Source organism: Thermobia domestica, chromosome 7 (genome assembly GCF_964235325.1).
Source record: "Thermobia domestica chromosome 7, izTheDome1.hap1.1, whole genome shotgun sequence".
Taxonomy (NCBI): domain Eukaryota; kingdom Metazoa; phylum Arthropoda; class Insecta; order Zygentoma; family Lepismatidae; genus Thermobia; species Thermobia domestica.
Window position 1 is genome coordinate 7075094 of NC_137460.1, and position 25133 is coordinate 7100226.

The window sequence follows — 25133 nt, forward strand, 5'->3', positions numbered from 1 at the left end:
CATGCGGCCCGCCAAACCATTTTCTGCGGCCCACAAAGCTTTCACGATTCACGATTTTTATTACTGATAGTATTTTCATTTATATTTATTCATTCGTTTAATGTGTCTACTCTTCTAACAAAATAATGCATGCATTTAGCGTTTCTGTACAACAAATAGGGCGCGGGCATCCACGGCAACAGCTTTCCCTAAAAACTGAGAGTTTGTTCGGAAAAGAGTGTCAATGTTTGATAGTACTTATTTGTGTAAAAGTGCATTTACGACCATGAAAATTGTGAAAAATCGCTTCAGAAACTACCTTGGAGATTCTTCTCTTTTACACCTCCTGCGGCTCGCAACATTAGGAATGAATGTAGATATCCCAGCCCTTATAAACGCTGCTAGTTACCCTCGTTTGTCACAGATTGAATAGATAATATTTCAGATACCTTTTTAATATTTTTCTTTTGTAGTGTAATAATAATAATAATAATAATAATAATAATAATTATTATTATTATTATTATTATTATTATTATTATTATTATTATTAGCTGCGGCCATCCACTTTACTAGTAAAGACGGTTATGGCCCTTAGGCTCATTATAATTGGACACCACTGAATTAGACGTTTTCAAATTTCATGTTTAAGTGTATTTGCAGTGAGAATTAAGATAAATTACCTAACTTATTTTTTATGTATGAGAGACAGAAAAATATGTATTATGGAGGGCTTAATAGGATATAGTATACGAATAAATAAATAAATCTACAATTGATGGATGCTAATATTCAAAACGGTAATTTATACTCCAGGACCGTCACACTACAGCGCAATGGACGGAGTCTTTTCAGCTTGCATCAAGAAATTTGCTAGTGATCGACAAGATTTTTAAAAATGGATAAAAGCACTTCACATATCCGAAGAATTACGTTTACAATGTATCAACTGGAATAGACTATCACTTAAATAAGGAATAGAAATCACGAAATGACGAAATGATTGAACAAATAGTAACACAATGACTATATTATAAAACATATGATTCGACATGGTTGTATTGTAAGCGACAAAAGTTTTTTTTCCGTTTGGTAAAATTTATTTTGGGAATAAGTGGTATAGCTGGAACGTACAGAAAATTACTTTCTTTTTAATTTACTGGAAAGTATACTCAAACTGCCCATCCATTCCGAAGTTACTTACTAATTTCATCAAACGGAAGGAGCTTTTTCGCTGACTGTACAAGATGTACAATTACATGTAACTAACAAAATTATAACGATAGAGATTTTTGATTAGATTATTGAAATCAAACTGTGCACCAATTAAAAGTGTTATTCCGTACCAAAGAAAGTGTTATTCCAACTTAGAAACCTGTAAACTTTATTATGTACTTACCTTTTGTTCATCCTCTGGTGTATGTTCGAAGTCAAACTTATTGAAGTTCAAACAGCTTTCGAAATGCTTAATGAGTAGCGCCATCTTTTCTTCGTTGCCATACGTAAGGGCAGCAAGCACACGTGTTAGGTGAAGTAACACAGATGAATTATTTCTCACTCCCGACGCCGTAGTGCATGTTAACAATGCTTTCACATGTTCCTCGCCACCAAACGTTTGGGAGAACTTCAAGAACGATTCGGTAGACTGCGATGCTGCTTTCGACAGAACGGTTTCCATTATCTGCAGAAGAATGATACCAATAAATTGGAGGAAAATAAATAATTATTACGTACGTATTTAAATACCAGGAAGAATATAGGGATATCGAAATAACACAAATATCTGATGACTGAACTGGTGGGAATATGAAAACCAATTTCAAAGATGCTGATACGTCAATTGACAGAGCACGTGACTAGCACACAGACAATCGGATTGGAGAGGAAGAAAGGAGTGGGAAAGGAAGGAAGTGGTCTGGAACCATTTTGTTCGGTACCGTCCCAGCATTTGGCTGTTGTGAATGAGGAAAGCCTCACCAATGATGGCTGGCCTGAAAAAGCTATTACACTTTTTCGAGTCAGTGTCCCCATTGGGAATCGAACCCGGGATCCTAATATTAGTGATTTTTTTTTTCTGATTTCATTTCTTAACACATTCATTCTTTGAAAATTAGCTGGACTGGGAAACGCATGACAAAACTAAAACTGAACGACTAAACTTCTCTTTCGTCACAAACGAGTTAGTATGATACAAACTGCAAGTAGTAGTGTGTCATCGTTAGAATCAATCCAATCTGCTGGTTAACATTTTTTTAATTTTCATTTGCAATAGATAAATACAAAATCGTTTCAAACAGAATGAAGACGCCATTATTATTAACAACGAATGACATACTTCGCAGAGCCATGAAAATCCGTTTCCCTCAATTTTCTCGACAACTCATCATGCTTTACTCTCTAGTATGCCATTTTGTTTAGCTTGATCCGATCTATCGATTGATATCTGTATCATCTTCGGGCAACACTACAATTGAACAACAATTAAAACTTTTAAGAGTTAATCGTAACTTGTGGCTCGATCTCACTAGCTATATGATGTACTGTCGTCTTCCTAGTGTTGCATATCTATCCTCGGGACCTAGGTTAAGAGAAGCCTCGTTTGTCGGTTGAGAAACACTCCCAGTTTCTCACTTGCAGCTATCGACAACCAAGATATTAGCCTTCGATCCTTCTAGTGCATTTACATTAATTGTTACTTCTATCTCACAATCCTGGAGTTTTGGAACGACATTGTATTTTACTGGACAAAAGCAAATTCCTTCTATGTTAAATTAATGAAAATAAACCTTAGGCTAGCAGCTATCATCCTGTTTCTCGATTTTTTGGGGGGAACTATAGACTTTCTTCATCCTGCGTGTGTCATGGTAAATTCTGCTTCACTTTTATTTACAACGCTATCGCTTCACCTTGTATTGAATTGTTTTCTGCTAGAGATGCGACATTTCCACACGTAGTAAGCATATTTACCAGTATTTTAACTGTATTTCACCATCAAGAAGCCGATACATTGATTTTGGGAAGATGTCTCTTTCCGCTATCCAGATAATAGTGTTGACTCCTGAATTTCGTCTTCAAGAATGGTATGTGGCCATTTTCTGTCAGATGCCAAGAACTGCAACTTTATATCCTTTTTGTTTTCGACAGAGTCAGGGTTTCTCTGGCAGCGATGACACTTGATTTCGGGATCTGACATGGTGTGCCAGCACAGACTCAACTTCACGCCTTCCTACCCGATTATCATATGCCACAACTCAAGTCGAACAAAACTATTGGAATTGTCTTCGACAGAGCTGTTTAACTTGGATTTTGAGAGAGAGAAGACCTCGTCCCGGGCAGAACGGTATAAATGTTTTAAGAACGGCATAAGAATTAGATCCATGTGTGGAACTGGGATTCACATTTGCACTGCAGATGGATTAAGTGGATGAGAAAATGAAATGAAATGAAATCTTTAAGTTTTACGTCCCACGGTTATGCTATAGCACGGCCAACAAGAGATGGTCTCTGACGTTTCTTACCACATGCGGTGGGACATTGCAGCCCCTACTTTGATACCAGTGTTACCAACCACGATCACTCTGTCTTATACCATTAATTAAACTGCCACTACAGTTGCACCGAAAAAAAACCTTGACACGCGAGTAGTGGCAATATCACTGCAAGCTGTCAGAGACGATAATGATGATAAATGAATGAAATGGTGGAATGAAGAACGTGGGACGAAACGGGAGAACCCTGAGAAAACCTATGCACACGATCACCACAAAGCTCATTTTACGTGGATGAGAGAAGAACAATTAGTTGTAGCAGCACTTTCCCTATAATCTCAAATATCTTTAATAGCTGCCACTAATTCTGTGAGAAAATATGCTGAGATTTATTTGACGGTTATAAGATGAACTCTAGGTAATTAAGTCCCCATCCTCTTAGCTTAATTAACCTTTAACGTTAGGCTCTACTATCTGCTGCTTTACCTCAACCTTGGTACTTCGCGTTATATTAGTATCATCAGGCCCGTATTTATATATATTGTGCGCCCCTGTGCTCTAAATAATTTGCCGCCCCCCGAAAACGATCTATATTATCACAGTTTTAGCGGTCGCTGAGAGAAATAGACAGTTTTAATCCAATTCAATTTCAAGGTCGTACTTCACTCCCCAGGGAAAAGGCGAGATTTTAAAAGTAATCGAAAACGACAGATATTAGTGTTGAATTCATAGTTTTCGAGGTAGCTGAGTTTAATGGTATCGGTTTTCATGATGTTCAAGTTCATCTTCACCCCTTGGGGTGGGGGTGGGAGAGGATGACATTTTAAAAATAATCAGATAAGCTAGCTAATTAGTACGTACTGTAATTAGAGCGAATTAAACACTCGCGCTTGCGCGGGACTCTATGGGTTGCTAGTTTTAAATATTACTTCATTGCGAATGTTAAAAAGAAATCCAAAATTTTGCCGCCCTGTGCTCGAGCAGAGAATAGCATTTACCTAAATACGGACCAGAGTGTCATACTAAAAAATTTGAAGAGGGTATATTTCACCACCAGTTTTATCATAATAGGAAGTGGCAACTGTACTACCGACTTTTAGGATCACCAAAAAAGTTAAGTCGATTTTCTCAAAAAGTACGCATGAGGATTTTTAATTGCCCATATTTTGTACAGCTCAATAAGATCTGTCGATAGGCTCCCTATCATTTTTTTATCTAGCTAAACGCTAATAATTTTGTAGAAATTAGATCTCAATATTGGAATACTTACATCTAATAGTTGCTCTGTAATTGTGCTTCCTTGTCCCTGTCCCGTTTCTGATTCCGTTGACAAACACAGTTGCAACACCCCTAGGAATACGCCAATGGCTCCTAGCTCCGGTTGCGTTAGCACCTCTTGATTTTTCCGGACTTTCACACACAGAAGGAAGAGCTTCAGAAGAACTTGTAGAAGTGGCCGTGCACGACTTATATCAGTTATGGCAGACAGACGTTTCAACATTATCTAGACAAACAAAACAAACCAAAAAAGTTTTCATTATTAAGATCAACATAAATATATAAGCAACAAACATTTTACGATAGACTCTTTGTTAACGTTTGAACCTCATACGTGAGAACTAGACCAATAACATACTCTTATAGACTTTGCTTATACGTCACGATAACGCTTCAGCCAATGAGAGTGCATGTTCAGACGAAATTAATAAAAATTTGGATGAATCTAGGATTTTGAGGGTACTTTTTACACCTGGATTCTAGACCTGTGCGCGGTGCTTCATGTGAGAAACGGAGAGAACGACTCAAGATGGACGGTTACTACCAAGACATGCATTACAAGTTCTATTTAATTATTTTGCGAATATTTTTTTTCTTCTAACTTTTTGTGTTAACACACACCAAGTAAAGTTAAGTATATAGATGTACGCTTATACAAGCATATAGTACAGTGAATTGAATTATATGTGCCATTTCTTCAATATTTTCCTCGGTGCTCGTTGTGTACAGCCCGCCTATACTAGGTTTTATATTATGTTCTTTACTATAGAATCAAATCGCTGAAGTTATTGCTTTCAATATAACTCTTTAATATTGTGGTTTATTGCGGTAGTTTGTGATGAGGTTGGAACAAAACTTCCTTTTGTTTGAATCAATTACAATTTGCACGAATCTGTCCCAGTTCCATTCCATCCACTGCTTTCCGTGAGAAAAGAAATGCTACAAATTCATTAGCGACTTGACTATCAATTACTTAGTAGTATCAAACTGAACTTCACATAACAATATTTTAATTTACCTCAAGACCTCCACATTCTGCCATCACATTAGCCATCTTGTAAACTTCTTCATTGTTGACCTCCTGCTCACATTTAGCATCCAGCGTCTCTACAAATTCTTCTGTTGCATCTCCCAGCAGTCCTCGCATTCGATACACAACACGCATGGCTTCACCTTCACCTCCCTCAGCCAACCAGACTTTCTTGTACACCTGGAACACACAAAAATTGTTAAGTTAATGAATGCTCTATTTTCCAGTCCTGGAAATTCTGCTGCAAGGTTTTACACGCGCTCCCAACACCACGTGCTGGCTGTAAAGAAACTTTAGATGGTAACCACAAAGAAAACGTCGTGGCTCGCCCGGTTTTTGAGAGCTCCTTTGCTAAGACACCTGTTCTTTGCAAACACCTCACCACTCTTTAAAGGTCCGGTTTTTAAGTTTTATTTTTCTTTCTAAGACACTCGGTCTCTGAAAGGTACACTCATGTCCAAAATGATTGTCGCATATCTATAATTGCCTTCTTGTAAGAATTTAATTTGATAATGATTTTGCAGGGTACTTTTAGTACTGATATTATGTGTATAATCGTGAAATGTATATTTGTGGTGAATTTCACAGGAAAAGAATTATAAATACGGATATTAGAATGAGTAAAACAAAATGTTGCTAAATGGACAAAAAAAGTTTTATTTTCGTTTTATTGTTCTTATTTATTGCTCTTCTGACATGAAATTTGCCACATACATGTCTTTGCCGATTATACACATATTAACATTATAAGAAATACCGGGCGAATTCGTTATCAAAATATGTTCCTACAACTACATATTTATAGACATGCGACAATAATTTTGGACATGAGCGTACCTACCTATACACATTTCTTGACCACAAAGGACTTAAATTCCGTCACCCGAGAACACTTGGTTTCTGGGTTCTTACAAACTCATCAAACCACTAAATATTTAAGAAAAATTATATTTAAACTATAATTATTATTACTACTGCACGTAAAAAAAAAAAAAATCAAAAAAGGTAAGTAATTAAGAAAGTATACAATTCCCATGTACCATTTTAAAGATGCACTAAAAAACAGAATTTTACAATATACATTAATGACATAACGAACGCTACAATGATCAAGCGCAAGAGGCACGGATACTATTAAAAAGCACTAGTCCTACACTCCGAAAAACAGCATTTTTACCTAGGATTATCTAAAGCAAACATAAACTCAGTGCGTTCAATTTAAAATCTACCACGAGGTACATATATGAGAGATAAAAGAACATACAAAGTTTACATAGCATTTTTCAGATACCTGAGCTACAACAAATGCTGGAAATGATGTGCTCATCCTCTACTATTACTTCTGTTAGTATAAATCTCCATTTATGTTTCATGTTTTACACAAACCTCATTTCAAGGAACTTCTATATTATATTCTAAATTGTGCTTATATGTGTCTTTTCCAAATGTGATTGTGAATCTAGAATAACTACAAGGTGACCCGTAATTATGTATACGATGTTTGACTGACTGTTGTATTTGTAATTCTGGACAAAAAAAGCTTCGATATAACACTGTGTAGCTTGAGAGTGGGAAAATGAAATCTTTAAGTTCTACGTCCCACGGTTATGCCGGCTAGGCTAAAGGAGACGGTGAGAATGAGAAATGAGTGAAATGAAGAAAGTGGGGGGAAACGGGAGAACCCCGAGAAAACCCACGAGGACGGTGTTTGTCCACCACAAAGTCCACACGGCGCGAGCTGGGATCGAACCAGGGATCCCAAGCACCAGCTTTGGAGTGGGAATAACGATCACTGGACTTAGAAGAGTTAAGTGTCACACCAGTGCGAGAGTGGCTAAACGAAACATTCTCGAACCGCTGGGTCGGTCGACGTGGATTTGTGGAGTAGCCAACTCGATTTCCTGATCTGACACCACCTGACTTTTTCTTATGGGGTGTTTTAAAGGCTAAAGTATGATTTGACACCACCTGACTTTTTCTTATGGGGTGTTTTAAAGGATAAAGTATGATTTGACATCACCCGACTTTTTCTTGTGGGGTGTTTTAAAGGCTAAAGTATGATCTGACACCACCTGACTTTTTCTTATGGGGTGTTTTAAAGGCTAAAGTATATCAACATCACAGATACAATTTGGCCGAACTACGGGAAACTATCACAGAAGAGTTCCACAGGGTACCAAGTACGGGTCTCTTAAACCGTTTGTGACAACGTTTTGGTGTTCATCTCCAGGCATGTATCGATTTAGATGGTGCATTGTTGGATCATGCCATGGAGAACAGAGATTAAAATTCTCGTGAAGAAAGATATGAGAGTAATGTGTTTATATTCAATTTTATGTTCAAGTTATGTTGCTAGTTTCTTTACCACAGTCTTTGAAACATCATATACATACTTATGGGACACCCTGTATCTCCAGATGAATTAGTTCTAAAAGTATTGCCACTAAACAGCTTGGGGGAGATTCAAAATCTAAGTGGCAACAACAAACAAACAACACCAGTAACACCTTCTACCCTTCAACGCATTCCCTCACATCTGCCCGCTATAAGTACACATACCAAACTGGTACAATAATCAATCAAAGGGTGAACATTTTAAACAAATTAAGAACACTGAAAGTAAAATACAAATAGGAGAATATCTCGCCCTCAGATCATTTAAGGTGAACACAAATACTGGAACTTGAATTTGTATTTGAAAAATATTAATTTCATAGCAGATTTAATATAATCATATTCCCTCTAATGTAATAGTAAAATCAGATTGAGTATAACGTAAATAGTTACCAAATGTATTGGGATGAAATTACATAATTTACTGCTGCCTAGAATTGGAGAATTTATTTCCGAAAATTCTTTATTAATAATTCGAATGTTAACCAACACTTTCAACAAATATGTAAACGTGACAATAGTAAATCCAACTAAATATCACGATTTTTCTAGCGTTTCTTGACACATTCTCCATTAAAGAGATTCTGATACAATTTAATACACCATCTGAACCCTTCATGATATTGTATGGGAAACCCTGAACTGAATTTAAATGAAAAACACGAAATTTATGCTGTGCATATATTTGGGATTTAGTGGGAATATTTGTGTATTTTTCTAACATATTTCAACATTCTTATAACATACTTTACACTTTTATATAACAAAGTCCCGGGTCCTTAATTATCATTGATATATATACTAATTTAAATCCTGATGCTGTCTATTACATATTGTTTAAAAATGATTTTACTTTTAAACTGTAATTTTCCAGCACATAATAGACTTCGATTTCTAGATGGCACATTCTTAACTAAATATTGGTGGGTAGCACACTGAATTCAATATTATTATTCATTATTGAGTTTTTAAATCCATAATGGTCAACTTTTTAATTCAACTTATTGCTTAACTGCCTCACGATCTTGGCTCAACATTATTTCCCCATCCGTGAATTGAACCAAGACCATGAGCTCACAAGCAGATGAGCTAACCATTCAGTTACATAGATAATAATAATAAAGTGAATAAACTCATTTTACAGCTTATGAAGAGTTATGGCTGGCAGTATAGTCATTTACATGAGTTACAAAAGGGACAGTACTATAACACTGAAACTTAAAAAAAATAAACTTACTTCTTTCACTGGCAAATCAAGGCTAATGATCTTGTTATTCACTAGTAGCTCCATTCCGTTATCATCCTCGAGTAATGCAACCAGCTCACAATCCTGGCAAATTTTGTTTTTCACATCTCTCATCAAGGGCCCTAATCCTGGTTCTGTACTACTGTAGGGGTTTCCAAGCATTCGTCCCTGTAATATACAAATTATTACGCATAAATAACTGACAAAGTCAAGTAAGTTTCTATTATTAGATTCAATACTCACCTGTCTATCTGTTCCACGATAACTTAGTAAAATTTAAAGGAATTAAAGTTGACGTGTATTTTCTTACAGGTTTAGGAAATAAGCCTACTGCTTGACGTTTAACCTCGTTAAGATTAAGTAGGCAAAAATAAATAAAAATCTCCCTCAAGTTGAAGGTTTATACATTACCTAATATAATAACAAAACCTTCAACAGTAACTAGAATAAAAATGATTTGGTTCTGATGCAAGATAACATTTTCTTTACGGCTTTTCTTAATGCTTGAGACTGAAATCGGTAAAGGAGAAGGCGGTTAATTCCCCAACCTGAATTTAGAAGTTACATATATACATTATCTGATAATAAAACCCTCTTCCATGATAACTATCGTAAAATTTGCTAGATTTTGATGAAGTACTGCACACGTTTTAAATTTGAAAATCCGAATCGTTACTACTACATGGGATTGAAATTACTAAAGAATAACAGGATTAATTTACTCCGTACTAAAAGATATGTCCCACGACAACTCCAGAATAATAATAATAATAATAATAATAATAATAATAATAATAATAATAATAATAATAATAATAATAATAATAATAATAATAATAATCCATAGGCTTATTACTGGGGTCTGCCTCTTGAGTTGAAATCAGTCAGAGGCAAAAAGTGAATTCACATCACATTAGAAATAAATTGTTTAACAATACTTTTCCTAGGAATTAATAGATTTTCATGACATGTTTTCGCTCACTTCTACAATGCAGGGCACTAGGTATAACAACAGAACAGATAAGAATTATATCTGATTAATTTAAATATTGTAGTTAGCCTATTTCGCGCAAAAATTTATAATATATTCCTATGTAAGCTAATCCATGGTGATTGGAACAAAGGGGTCGGTGTCAAATATAGAAGCAGCAGGAGAGAAAATAGAAAGGTACCTGGGAAGAGTTATTAATAATGATATGAAATGTGAAGATGAAATAAAAGCAAGAATAGGAATAGTGAAAAAAGCCTTTAGGAGGAAGAAAATACTATTTTGTGGGACCTTGAATAGAGAGTTGAGAAAAAGACTCATAAAATGCTTCGTGTGGAGTATTGCACTGTATAGGTCAGAAGCATGGACATTACGCAAAAATGGTGAAAAACGACTGGAAGCTTTCGAAATGTGGGTGTGGAGGAGAATGGAGAGAATTAGCTGGGTCGAGCGGAAAACTAATGACAGGGTCTTAGAAATTGTGGGGGGAAAGAACGATTTTAGATATTATTAAGAAGAGCACGAGAAACTGGTTGGGACATTGGCTAAGAAGGAACTGTATGATGAGGGACGTGCTAGAGGGTATGATGGCAGGAAAGAGAGGAAGGGGGCGAAGGAGACTACAATTAAAGGACGATATAAAAACAGAAAAATTGTACGTGAAGACGAAGAGGTTAGTGGAAGACTGTGGGGCATGGAAGCTTCTCAGTTGCAAGTGACCTGCCATTAATGTCAGAATACCTATGATGATGATGATTAATATGTTGATGATAATGTAAGCTAATAGTTATATTTACTCAAGAAGAATAAATAAATAGACACAATATAAATAAAAAATTGAATTTTAACTCCAATTTTAATACACTTAACCAAACCAACACATAAACAGGCTCGAATGAACATGAGATCTTGCTTTGTTCTCCTTAGGAAGGAATTCTGGTAATACAAATTGTTAGCTCAAGAAAAAGCGTAGTCCTTGACACGTAACTAGCTGCAATCGATAATGTGTCTCTTCATTACTCTTCCTCCGAGAGTCCATTTCTTTACAGAATATTTCCTCCAAGTTTTCATTTTCTTTACTCCCATGTTTATTTTCCGAAAACACGGCCTCAGGGGTGAGCCAAAAGATTAAACGTGCCAAGAATTTTCAACAATCACAATTTACAGTAAGTGCAATGTTTTGTTCTTTGTAGCCACTGACAAAAAAATATCCATCCAGATGGCAAGGTTTGGGTAACTTAATTATTTCATCAAGTAACTACTTCAAAACTTCATTCACAAAAATTCTCGTAAGCTCCAACCAGGGGCGTACGCAGGGGTGGGTCCTGGGGGTCCGGACCCCCCTCCGAAATCCCGACTTTTTTGTAAATGTAGTCTACTTTCAGGGGCAATTTTAGAAATTTTCATATAATTTAACCTCAAATTGTATTTGGACCCCCCTAACATGCTTTAGACCCCTTCCGAAATAAATTCCTGCGTACGTCCCTGGCTCCAACTAACTTTCACATCCAAACAGAGTTAGGAATTATAGATTTCCGGGCTTTCGGTAGCTATGCGCATGCTAGCCAGTCACGTATGAGAGATGACGTACCTCAATGACCACACTGCCCGGGGAATTGTAGAAGAAGAAAGGATTGGGGAAGGAAAGAAGCGGCCTGGAACCATTGTTAAGTACCATCCCAGCATTGGACTGGTGTGAATGAGGAAAGCCTCACTCAGGACGGCTGGCCTGAAAAAGCTGTTCCACTTTCTCGATCGAGTGTTCCCAACGGGAATCGAACCTGAGACCGCACGCACCAAAAGCTAGAGCATTAACGACCAATTTACGCGGGGCCACCTTCACATCCGCACAATAAAACCAGACAAATTACATGTAATAAGGAAAACTCCTGGCATATTTTTGTTAAAATACAACAATTTGCTCACCTTTTGTGAAGACTCGTTATGTTTATTTGGAATAATTTCGAAAGCTTATCTTTGGCAATATTCAAAATTTTGAATGTCAACGTCAAGTTTATGTATTTATACCAAGATCCGTTCTCTTCTAACAAGTAACACAATGAGAGCTCAAAGGATGGCAGAATTGTTTCATTTTAGACAGACTTACTTGTAAGAAATCTTCTTGTTGAGGATCCTTTTCTAAAGTTAAGAAAAATTCTCCTATATCGTTTTCTTCTGGGTAGATAATGGAACATAACCTTTCAAATATAAAGACAGGCGTACGAACGTCATCTGGCCCATACTTCTGCACCGTTTCCATACATATCGCCATGAAGGCCTTGGTTTCTGCTTCGGTACCTAGAGCACAAGTAAATTACATATAATTAACTAGGAAAAATGACAGCATATATAAGTACCTAAGAAAAATAGAAGCATATATAATTAACCAGGAAAAATAATTGAATTTCTAAACTTTCAACTTTTGTAATGTCAGTCAACGCAATTAAGACGAATTATGAGCTTATTTTTCCTTGGTAAGTTAGGCATCAAAGAAACTCCTTACATAAACTACAAGACTAATATTTGGTCTAGGAATTAATTCGTGCGGTTGGTACGCACACATTGAAGCTGTAGTACAAACACAAAATACATAAATACCTTAAGAAAAATATTGTCCATCGCTAGCCACCACTTTCGCCCATCTGTCAGGCAATGTACGGATTCCGTGGCGAAAGAAGTCCTCATCCTTGGAAGTGATCCATTCAGAGACCCATGTTTCGATATCTTCTGAAGAAGTAAACCGCTGTCCAATCAAATCGTTGTTCATGCAATCGAACAAGTAGTAGTCCGAAGGAGCAACGTCTGGTGAATACGGCGGGTGGGGTAAAACTTCCCATCCGACATTTTCTAAATAGGTTTTGACCGGTTTTGCGACATGTGGGCGAGCGTTATCATGTTGAACAATAAGTTTATCATGTCTGTTCTCCCATTCTGGTCGTGTTCTGGCCAGAGCTTGCTTCAAACGCATTAATTGTCGTCGATAACATTCTCCATTCATAGTTTCACCCGGTTGCAGCAGCTCATAGTACACCACACCTTTCATATCCCACCATATGCACAGCATAACCTTTGCACAGTGAATATCTCGTTTTGGTTGTGATGGACCTGGTTCACCTGGTTTCACCCAGGCCTTTTTTCGTTTAGGGTTCTCGTAATGGATCCACTTCTCATCACCCGTAATAATTCGATGCAGAAACCCCTTTCTGCTCTGTCGTTGAAGCAGCAATTCGCAAATGGTTTTTCGTCTTTCAACGTCTCTGTCTTTCAATTCATGTGGAACCCAATGTGACATCTTTTGAATCATTCCCATGGCTTTCAAGCGTTTGGAGACTGTTGTCTGATCAACGCCTAATGCTGCTGCAAGTTGTTCCTGCGTTTGACACGAATCCTGCTCGAGCAATGCTGTCAATTCTTCGTCTTGAAATTTTTTTGGCTGTCCAGCTCGCTCTTGGTCTGCCAAGCCGAAATCACCACTTCTAAACCGTGCAAACCACTTCTGACACGTTCGCTCAGCTAGAGCATGGTCACCATACACTTCCACCAAAATACGATGATTTTCAGTCGCACTTTTCTGCATGTTAAAGTAATGCAGCAGGACACCCCGCAAAAACACTTTATCAGGCACAAATTGCGCCATGTTCACTTAACTACAAACTGGTGTTGTTGACGCTTTAATCCACTGCCCTATACTACGAACGATGCGCGATGACAGGGGTTTGCAACACATGTGTGGATACACGGAACTGTGGGACGCTCCGTTCGTTGCGCCATCTCTTGTCCACCCGCACGAATTAATTCCTAGACCAAATATTATAAAATCAATTTCTTTTTTAAGTGCATGTTTACAGATTCAAATCCTCGCGCCAATGCGCCTCGGTCTTCGGGGTAAGAAATTACTTCTTATGGTTACGACAAAAGTGTATTTGACATCATGTATGCCACTAAATGACACGTTTTTAACCTAAAGTTTCTTTACTTATTGGTTTGTTTTAAGTAACTGAATTCTAGATTGAGAATTTACGCCTCCTTAAAGGGATCTAAGTATAAAGTAAGTTTGTACGATGTCGCCACTGAGTTCATACGCTTTAGAAAAAAAAAAAAAGTTAAATTAACTATATAAATGACAATAAAACGGATTTATTTATTTATTTATACAGATTTCTGATCATTACTGGCATCTATGGCCCTAAGCCCATCACGTATGAGGAATGACGTCCCTTGGAGAGCACACTATCCGAGGAAGAAAGAACAGGGTCGGACCCAAGGTACCATTCCAGCATTTGACTGGTGTGAGTGCGATTTTCTTCCCTCAGAGTGGCTGGAAAAGTTGTTAAACCTTTTGAACCGTCTCCCCTTAGAGAATCAAACCCGGTGCAGAAGAGTAGAAGCCGAATAAACAATGAGAAACGCGATATAACTGTTCATCGTTAGGATTATATTCCGCATGTAAAGATGAGTTGTGTAAGTAGTCCTTGAGACTAAAAACTAAGCATAATACCAGCATCACAATATTGCCTATGTTTATTTCATGCCAAACTCTTAGTGGAAATCGAATTCCACTTTAGTAAACAGGCATTGTTCTTTATGATCTCGCTGTTGCTCAAAATGAAACCTCAGTTTGACGTACCACGTTTACGCTAGGTAGACTAAGGCAGAAGGCGATGATAAGATGAATTATAATGGTGGAATAAAGAAAGCAGAAGAAAACGGAAGAACCGCGAGGAAACGGGCGCGCACGTGTTTGTCCCCAATAAAACCCACCTGACGCGACCTGAGATCGAACTAGTGACCTTAGGCACCAGCAATGAAGCTATCACTGAGCACCGCGGTCCCCGATCTCGCTATTGTCCAATAACGTACGGCATAATACACTTTCATCACGCGACTGTGGTTTCTACCAAAGACAAGGAAGTGTTATTGATATCAAAAGGAGGAAGACAATTACAACTACACTAGTAGATAAATACTTTTCTTAATTTTGTTTTTAGGCCATTGTTTTTCCATGCTCAATTTCGACCAAAACCAGAAAAATATACATTTATTAACAATATGTACACAAACTTTTAAACATGCATTTATACACTGTGTGATGTTGATATTTTAATATAGGTAGCTTGTTTGTTTTAACTTCCTTTCAGTAGCGAGGCTACAGTTTAACATCAGGCAAGATCATGTATTTGATGTTATGAAATATGATATTTTCATTGTAATTTTTTTCTTTTTTCTTAAAAAAAGAAAAAAAAACTAATTCCCTTACCTGTTGTCATTTCTTCCAATAACTCGAGGAGTTTTTCTTGAGTTTCATCAATCAGTCTTGTACGCTGAACAACTAAACGCCGAAGAGATAGATAACCATTCAGCACAGCTCCTACTAATCTACCTTTATACTGCTGTTTGATGTTTTCTTGCTCCATAAACGAAGCTAGCAATTCTGTGAGCATTTTCAACGCATAACCTGTTTGATGTAAAACAAGAAACGAAAAATGTTTTAATTTTTTTTTTCACAAAACATATTACATAAGAGAACACTTCAGCATGGTCAAATGATTTATCAGAACACTTGTTTATAACAAAATTAATAATTAGAGTACATGTGTTTGTTATGCACGTAAGTGCTCCAAGAAAACAATAAAACAGTATTACGTCACTTTACCATGTGTATGTGAGTAAATTGCCCTGAGTGCTCACTGAATTGTGACCATTAACCTAATATTTTGTTGGTCCACCTTTTGCTCAGAGGACGGCCTGGACACAACATGGCATGGAATGGATACTGGATGGTAGTTGGTGATGTTTCCACTTTGACACCATATATTCCCTATGGTATCCCACAATGAGTCCACAGATATTGGTACAGGAGTAATGGTGTGAAAAGCTCGTTCCGCAACATCCTACATATGTTCTATAGGATTAAGATCCAGTGACTTAGAGGGCCAATTCATTCGCTGCAGCTTCGTGGAATGTTTCTTAAGGCAAGCAAGTAGAGTCCTGGCTAGGTGGCACCGTGCATTGTCGTCCTGAAAAATGCCGTCTTCGCGTGGGTAGAAGTGTTGCATTGTAGTGTGTACGTGATTCTCTAACGGTTCTCGCACAACGGTTCCGCTGTGGTCTATACACACCATCGGTCCCAGTCTATGCCAACAGAAGCATCCCAATACCATACAGCCGCCCCCATCTGCCTGCACAGTACGCGCCATGCACGAGGGATCCATAGTTTCGTGCTGTTGGCGCCACACATGCACACGCCCGTACTAGAGGAGTAGCACAAACCGTGATTTATCGGACCAACACATTCTTTTCCAATCATTCGTGGTCCAATTTGCGTGTTCTTGTGCCCAAGCGCGACGAGTCGTAACAAGTAGGTGACGAATGTGTCGTCTGCTGTGGAACTGCATGCGCGCTAGTATACGTCGTAAAGTGGCATATGGATGTGGAAGTGTGGGATATGGATGTTGGGCATCCACCATTGTATTGACTATGTGATTCCCGGACAATGATGGTTCGTTTGGCAGTCACGAGCTGTTTCACGTTTTGAACTTCTGTACGCCCCTGTAGTTTCGTCTCTTGGAGACTATTACCCTATTTTCTTCTCACTCCTTTTACTATACAGGACCGGGAGCATCCGACAAGTATTGCTGTCTGGGTTATTGACGCACCTATTATTACTCGAGTACCCACAATCATGATCTATTAAAATGTGGATAAATTCTGCCTACCTCACATTATAACCGTGTGCTGTCTGCCAACATGTAGCCTTGAATGTGTTCTTTCTCTGCAATGCTATCAATCGGGAAGGTCGTGTAATCAGCTCGCTGCTGGCCACACTTTCTCGTGTGGAGGAATGGTTGCAATTCAGTAAGCACTCAGTGTACGTTCTTCAGTAAACTGAGTAAAAATCTTCAACTTTGATTATGAAGATAATAGTTTTGGGAAGACTGAGTGACTCTGGTTTAATAGGGATGTTTCGCATTTGTTACTGTCACGAAAAGGTCAATGGTCAACAACTGTAGTTCATACAAGAGCTTCCAAAATAAAAAATGAACAAAAGCATGATTTCTAAATACAGATAAAGAAGTTTCAAAACTTCAATCAAATAGGAAACCTTGGTCACTTACCTTGAGCGAGATCGGACGTGAGAGTCGTGTCTTCTAGCCTATGAAGTTCTTGAATTTCATGAGTTAGAAGACTGGCCAAATGCAAGAGGACACCACGAACAGCCAGATATTGCTTCCAAGGCGGTGACTGTACTAAATTTTGATACAGAGATAGGAATTCAGCCGCACTTTCACCTGCTGTTCCCAATTCACCCAAAAATCCAGTTAGTAAGTCTAAAATCTGCGAAAGCAATAAACCAAATATTATTAACAGATTAGAAGTGTTCGATTTTACGTAAATTATATTTTTTTTCTACTTTTGGATTGTAGAAGGTATGACAAGGAATTACTTCAATAGCTTTTAGTTCTAAAAAACCCCAGCATTCTATTAGAAACAAGAACATTTTACAAAATAAATAACAAACTAGGACACACAAACATGATGAATTTGCTACTACTAAGTGTATACGAAGCAGTAAAAAATAAATTAGTCCTGTTTCCATCATTAACATCTTTCTATATTAAGTAGCTCACTTTAAATTTATGGGAAAATATACTCTCACCTGAAGTTACTTAAAAGTGTCATTAAAATTTAGGAAAATAATATACAGTATTTGTTTTATCCTTGTAAAATCTTGAACTCGTAGGCCATAGATACAAGTGAATCGTCTTCGGCTCCCGGAGAGTTTTACTTTAAGTCAAAGTATTAAAATGTTCTATATATGATTACGAGAATGCGGCCTAAAAGTGAAAAGTGGCTAGCCAAGTATTTTGAATAAGACTTGACCAAAATCCAACGAAAAGATGGAACAACGTAATTCTTCTAATTTTAAAAGTGTGCTTTTAATTTCTGTAAACATAAGGATCTACCCATCCCACCACTACTTTCTTAAAGGAATCAACAGTATAAACATTCAGAAAGTAGTCATACACTGTGTACCAACTACTATTTAACTAAGTAGGTGTTTCCAGGACTTTCGTTACAGATCACAAATCTGGGTGCGTAGTTTAAAAGATAACAAAATATACAAACAGTGAACAAATACACAACTGGCCCAGGAAACGAATCCAGTTCTCCGGCTTACCGTACCAATGAGTTAACCAGGTCTTACTCCTGAACAGTCATATATTCTTCAACTCTTGATGTCGGTGCTCACTTACTCAGCCACATGGAGTGTACCAGAACTTCTGTTGTGCTTGAATAACCCAGTGTCTATACTACAGAATACCTCTGAAGACTGAATTATCTATTATACTTGATAAAAGGAGGAAAAAACTGCTTTTGTATCACACAAATTTCTCTGTTGGGGTATTAAGTCGGAATCAAGGTTGGCAAATATTTAGATTTGGTAGTGCCACGTAAATACGTGGGTCATTCAATATATAAGTTTTCCTAACCTGTAAAAAAATTTATTTTGTAAAAATACATTTGTCAACTATACATACATGTGTAGGCGAGTTCTTCTTCACCTATTCACATAATCCCCATTGAGATTCAGGAATTTGTCTTACCGTTTTGCACCAATTTGTCCAAACCATTTGAAAAAACACCAGAGATCTGGCTATTTAACACTACTCACATTCCACTTCACTTTATCTCTTTCGAAAGGTTCAACTTCAAGTGCAGACTTTAACACCGGAAAAAGAAAGTAACTTGGCGCTAAATTGGAAAAATGAAATGAAATCTTTAAGTTTTACGTCCCACGGTTATGCCGGTTAGGCTAAAGGAGACGGTGATGATGAGAGATGAAAAATGGTGGAATGAAGAAAGTGGGAGGAAACAGGAGTACCCCGAGAAAACCCACGAGCACGGTGTTTGTACACCACAAAGTCCACACGGCGCGAGTTGGGATCGAACCAGGGACCGCAAGCACCGGAGGTGAACGCTCTACCACTGAGCCACCGTGCCCCCCCCCCCTGGCACTAAATTGGGGCTGTATGAGAGTGGAGCAGACGTTCGCACCCTAATTCTTCAATTTTGTTATCTTGTTTGCATGCTGAGTGCGTTATCGTCAAGAAGAGGAGACTAAGTTGTTTATGTCAAATTGCGTTTTTTAAAGAAGAGTACAGGTTCGACATAAGACGACCTGGTTTCCTGTCAACTCGTGATGAAGACGTGAAGTGGAATGCAAGGAGAGTGCTAATAGACAGAAACCTGACTTTTTTCCAAAGGGTTTGGACAAGTTGATACAACGATTAGACAAATGCCTGAATCTCAATAGGAATTATGTGGAGAAGTGAGGAAGGAGTTACTTACACATGCATGTATGGTTAAGAAATGTATCTTTCCGATGAGACAGTTGCAAAGGTTGTGCAAACCAGTGCCTAGCACCTGCTACCTACGCGAAGGTTAAGCAAACCAGTGCCTAACATCTGTTTCCTACGCGAAGGTTGAGCAAACCAGTGCCTAATACTGTTTCCTACGCGAAGGTTGAGCAAACCAGTGTCTACTACCTGTTTCCTACGTGAAGGTTGAGCAAACCAGTGCCTAACACCTTTTTCCTACGCGAAGGTTGAGCAAACCAATGCCTAACACCTTTTTCCTACGCGAAGGTTGAGCAAACCAGTGCCTAGCACCTGTTTCCTACAGAAGGTTGAGCAAAGCAGTACCTAACACCTGTTTCTTACGCGAAGATTGAGCAAACCAGTGCCTAGCACCTATTTCCTACGCGAAAGTTGAGCAAACCAGTGCCTAGCACCTGTTTCCTAAGATGAAAGAATATTTGGCCGGAACACGCTTCAGCAACGATGACGAGGAGAAAGATTAGGTTGAACGATTCCTGAAACACAGTCGGCGAACTGATATCATATGGGCATACAAAAATTGGCACAGCGCGTACAAAACTACATTGACAGAGTGTCTACTAAAATTTCAAAATGAAATTTCGCGACTTTTTCGTGACCTTTTCTTTACCAAATCATAAAATTTCCTAACATTTTCAAGAGCGAATTTGTGTGCGAATTAGGCCGAAATTTCATCCATGCGATAGAAACGTACTTTGCTTGCGATTTGGTAGCGTCTAAAACAGGCCATAGACATTTCTGATGGTGAATTTTGACGTTTTATAGAACAAACTTTTCTGATCTGTACTTACATTTGTACAGTTAAAAAAATCGTGACCCAAAAGCTAAATTTCGTGACTTTTTCTTGACTTTCATGACCGTTTTCTGATTTCGTGACATTCGTGACCGATAAACACCCTGATTGACCGAAATGTGACTATGTACAAAATTAGATAAATGTACAAGTTTCAAAATGATGTAAACATTATTGAAATTAAACTTTTGTATTTTTAAAACATACAAGACCATATTTTTGAGATCACCCTCGTAGAAAGTAGTATCGGTAAATCAAACTGCTTAAAAATAAATAAATAAAAAAAGAAAGAAAAGGAAAACATGCCTCTCTTTTTCTAACAGGAACTTGACATAGACTTTCTACCATATTACATGCTACTTGACGAGCAAGTCTTGAACTAGGATTAAAGAGAACTTGTTTTAACCACGCTGCATCTGTCAACTTTAGAGGAATAATTCCACGCAGTGTTTTTTGCCTCCATCTTCCACCGTACTTCTCCATTAAATAGAGAGCGCGGGCTTCTTCCTGTAACGAGAAAAAAAAAATCTTATAAAAGGTTGGTTCACAAGGTTGGAAATTTTAGAATTATTTAAACACTCAATCAATTGAAATACTGAACTATAAGCTTTACAAAAGAAAATCCACAATGTAAGCGCGTTGTTCTATTAACTGGAACTCGATTTAATAGCTATACTTATTGAATTAGAATCAGAATGATGAAGTCGGTAAGAGTTATATTTAGTAACTACAAGGCCCGTATTTGATTAAAAACAAAAAAGTTTTGCGTTTATATTCAACACCGAGGTCATGAAGGAGGGGAGCTACTATTAACATCAGTTCCGAAATATGACTAGGGCTTGAATCTGATGCAGTAGGCGAATGCACAGACTATTATGTAAGATCAGCCCCCACCGTAATGATCGTTTCCCATCAATATATCACTCTAAGAGGGATAGATTTCAGGATAATGCCACCGGTCCCGGCTCGATTCTCGGTGAAAGTGTATAATAATAATAATAATAATAATCACAATCATCATCTCTTCCTCCTTATAATACAAGAATATAGATGTCTCCTCCTCAATAGATGTCTTAATTTGTCTGCTTGCATGCCTGACGCTAATATAAGTGTGATCAAGAAATAAGGTGATTTTTTTATTTATTTATTTTTTTTTTAATAGCAGCAACTGTTGACACTACAACCATTTGATGTAATTTGTCCGATAGCCTGATCCGTTGAAACAGGCAGCGTCAAATTGTAACACGTTCTGAGCAGGCGCGTATCTAGGGGGGGGGGTCTAAGGGGGCCGGAGATCCCCTAAATTTTTATCGGCCTCCCCTGAAATTTTCACGGAAGGCTTGCAAATTAACTATAATATGGTTAGATCTGGGCTGGCTACCGGCCTGTTCTGAGTTGTCAGTCAGTGTTCAGAGCCGCTCGAGTCAAGTTGTGCTTACCGTTTTTGTCGCGCATCAATAACACATGAATATTACGTTGGGATGTTTCAAGCTGCAAATCCTTCCTTCGTGAGTAAGCAGTTAGCGTACTTCGATTCAGGTTCGATTCCTGGTGGAAGTTCAAGTGGTTCGGATTGCATGTTAATCAGTCGGTCCACGTCTCATAGCCTCACTGCTGAACGGGACGTTAAACTCAAAATCAACACAACTATATATTGTACGAGTTTAGCCGACTGGGTTCCTAAGTTTAATGTAAAATAAAAATCATATAAATGATGATTTTTTTTACGACTATGCGTAAGCTTTACTAGTAAGTTACGTGCCTTTGTAGATGTATTAAATACTAACAAATTTGTGTATATTTCTTAAATATTATATTAAAGATGGCGTCTATAGTTTGAATACGAATATATTATAGTGATTAAATGATTCAGTGCAGATGATTATCAAGGTATTTCATTTATATTTATATTATCCTTATACAATCAAAAACGTACCTTCTTTAGCTGTTTCGGTGGACTCTCTGAACCTTTGGTTGGCATATGTTGTCTCCATACTTTATACGAATGCTTAGGATCACCAGACAACCATTTCTTTACGTCTACTCGAATGCCTTCAGTCGGTCTGATTGTTGCTAATGCATCTATTGTTTTGTCCTTCAAGAAAGAAAGAAAAAGAAAAAAATTAAGCAAATTTCTATATTAGTTGTTACTCATCTGTATATTAATACTGTTAAGTTCTTGCTAGCAAATACCCTATAAGGTACTTCCTACTTGACTACCTCAACGTTGAGTTTTTCTTAGGAACAGCGTTAGAAACTCCACGGGAAAGTGAAAGGCTGGGAACTCAGGAGTGGCAATCTGCATTACAGTACATTGAACTTACAATATACTTTTATTCAGTTATGTATAGGGTCAGCATAAATGACTCATTCGTTTTGAAAAGGCTATATTTTCTAAAGTATTACACGTACACACATTAAAGATATACGAAAGAACCACAAACTCACTAAGTTTGTATTGTGTGGCAGCACGACTCCATTTTCTTTCCGATCGGGTGTGGCAGTACGAGGTTAATACCTGTCGAAAATGGAGGAAAAGTACGAAAAAAGTTTTTGTGTGCTTTAATATACCAGATATTCATCTGTTATAGCTGTTCAACACGTTTTCAGAAAAGAGTATGGAAAAGAACCGCCATGTAAACAAAGCATTTTGCGGTGGTATCAGCAATTCAAGGGCACTGGTTGCTTGTGTAAAGGGAAAAGCACTTGGTCTCGCAGATCTCCTGATTTAACGCCCTGTGACTTCTTCCTGTGAGGACGTTTATAACGTTTACTCCATAGGATGGTGATCCAGATAGAGCAAACATTATATTATATAGTCGTAAATAGGACGTTTGCTCGAGCGTTGACGATGAAACAAGTTATCCGAAGAAAGCTCCTTTCAACGTCAACTACACATAAGCAAAAATTCTACCTACAACTTTTAGAGAGACAAAAAAAAATTTAGCATCATGTTTCCGAAAATTAACAAATTAGACAAATAATGAGTAAAAAGTAAATTTTGCACCATGCACTTAAACGAATCACCACGAGGCGTGAGGGGATGACATGCACAATTGCAGAAGATACTCGTCAATTGATTTGATAATTTAATTATATTGAAATACTTACAAGTCCCAATATTATAGTATGGGATATTATTGTGATGTTTACATATTGATGGATTTCTAATACTCTAATATCAATGGATAATTATATAACTGTTGAAGTATATGTCGCAGCTAGAAAATCATGCTGTTGCGTAGTGAGTCCTTTCGCGCCGAATAGTTTGTCTCCCGCTAAATCTCTTCAGCTCTCGCTGTTCGCGTGGGTTTCACGCGTTAAATGACGTAAGAGCAGACAGAGCTGTGATTGGCTGAAGAAGTGTTGATCAAGGTCACTCCGCCCACATACATCCGATGAGTGGGAACACACACACACATACACATAAAAAACGTCGTCTGCTAGTATATGCTAGTCCCTTTAAATTAAAAAGAGAATTAAACTGCTTGAGATGCATACAGCCAAAATAATGAATAAATGAGTTTATGACACGTTAAGGACCTTATTTACGTACCCCCACTACCACAATCCTTAGTCGAGCTCAAAGAACGCATCAGTATTGCAGTGCAGACAACTGACAGGACGATGCTACAAAATGTATGGAATCAGCTCGAGTATCGTCGTGTCACCAAAGGGGTACATAGTGAACATTTATAGAGGATGTATAAACTTGGTGAGTTTGTTCTTTTCACATATCTTTCATGTAGGTAGGGGTAACACTTTTAAAATATAGGCTTTTCAAAATGAATGAATAATTTATGCTAACCCTGTATTGTAATGTGAACCATTTGAAGAACAATCTTTCAATTAACTCAAAACTTTTGCTCATCCACATTAGTATACATTTAAAAAAAATACATATGATGCAATACTGATTTGGCGAAAGGAATTGACGAATGCTGTTAGAAAATTTGATAAATCGGTAAGAGCATGCATGCCTCTCTATAAACTATAAAATACCTCTCTTGACCTATTACTACATTTTCACTTACAGACTTCAGCTTTTCAGGAGCTGGCATGGCATCAGACACAAGACTTCTACCATCGTATATATTTGACAGTTTGGTAAAACTCTTCGGATTTTAAAACATGGAATTAAATATCATAAAGCAATTTTTCTGTGTATTAGTGTATGTAGACAAATAAATTATATTTGCACATGTATTCAACAGTAAGTTAAGATACATACCTTATTTTTCTTTGATGTTGGCTGTTCCGGTTTGATTAGATTTTGCAGAATTTTCAGGCAAGGAAGAATAATGGATTCCATAACTACGGGGGATTTTGAGTCTTTACATGCCATCAAAAATAACTGCATCACACACCTGGAACATTTAAACAAAAATTTATATATATATAAAATTAGCAATAAGCAGAATTTGTAAGTCCTAAATTAGTCTAGTACTGTCAGTTAAGGACTTAAAATTTCATAAACCTTGAATGAGATTCAGTGTTTCGCTAGGTAGATATACTGAAAAATATCTAGACATCTATTTT

The 25133-nt window shown here is 37.5% G+C and overlaps 1 protein-coding gene across 4 annotated transcripts in view; it reads right to left on the reverse strand.

Annotated features, from left to right (window-relative positions):
• Positions 1-25133, reverse strand: part of poe (E3 ubiquitin-protein ligase-like protein poe) — a 246440-nt gene that overhangs the window by 25017 nt on the left and 196290 nt on the right. For all 4 annotated transcript variants that reach the window (XM_081764062.1, XM_081764063.1, XM_081764064.1 and 1 more), the window contains 10 exons: positions 24826-24961; positions 22531-22689; positions 20901-21101; positions 17519-17738; positions 15661-15858; positions 12511-12701; positions 9407-9583; positions 5764-5955; positions 4738-4971; positions 1379-1660 (listed from right to left, as the gene is read on the reverse strand). In XM_081764062.1, coding sequence (XP_081620188.1) covers positions 1379-1660; positions 4738-4971; positions 5764-5955; positions 9407-9583; positions 12511-12701; positions 15661-15858; positions 17519-17738; positions 20901-21101; positions 22531-22689; positions 24826-24961 — 1990 coding nt within the window. The remainder of the gene's footprint in view (positions 1-1378; positions 1661-4737; positions 4972-5763; positions 5956-9406; positions 9584-12510; positions 12702-15660; positions 15859-17518; positions 17739-20900; positions 21102-22530; positions 22690-24825; positions 24962-25133) is intronic.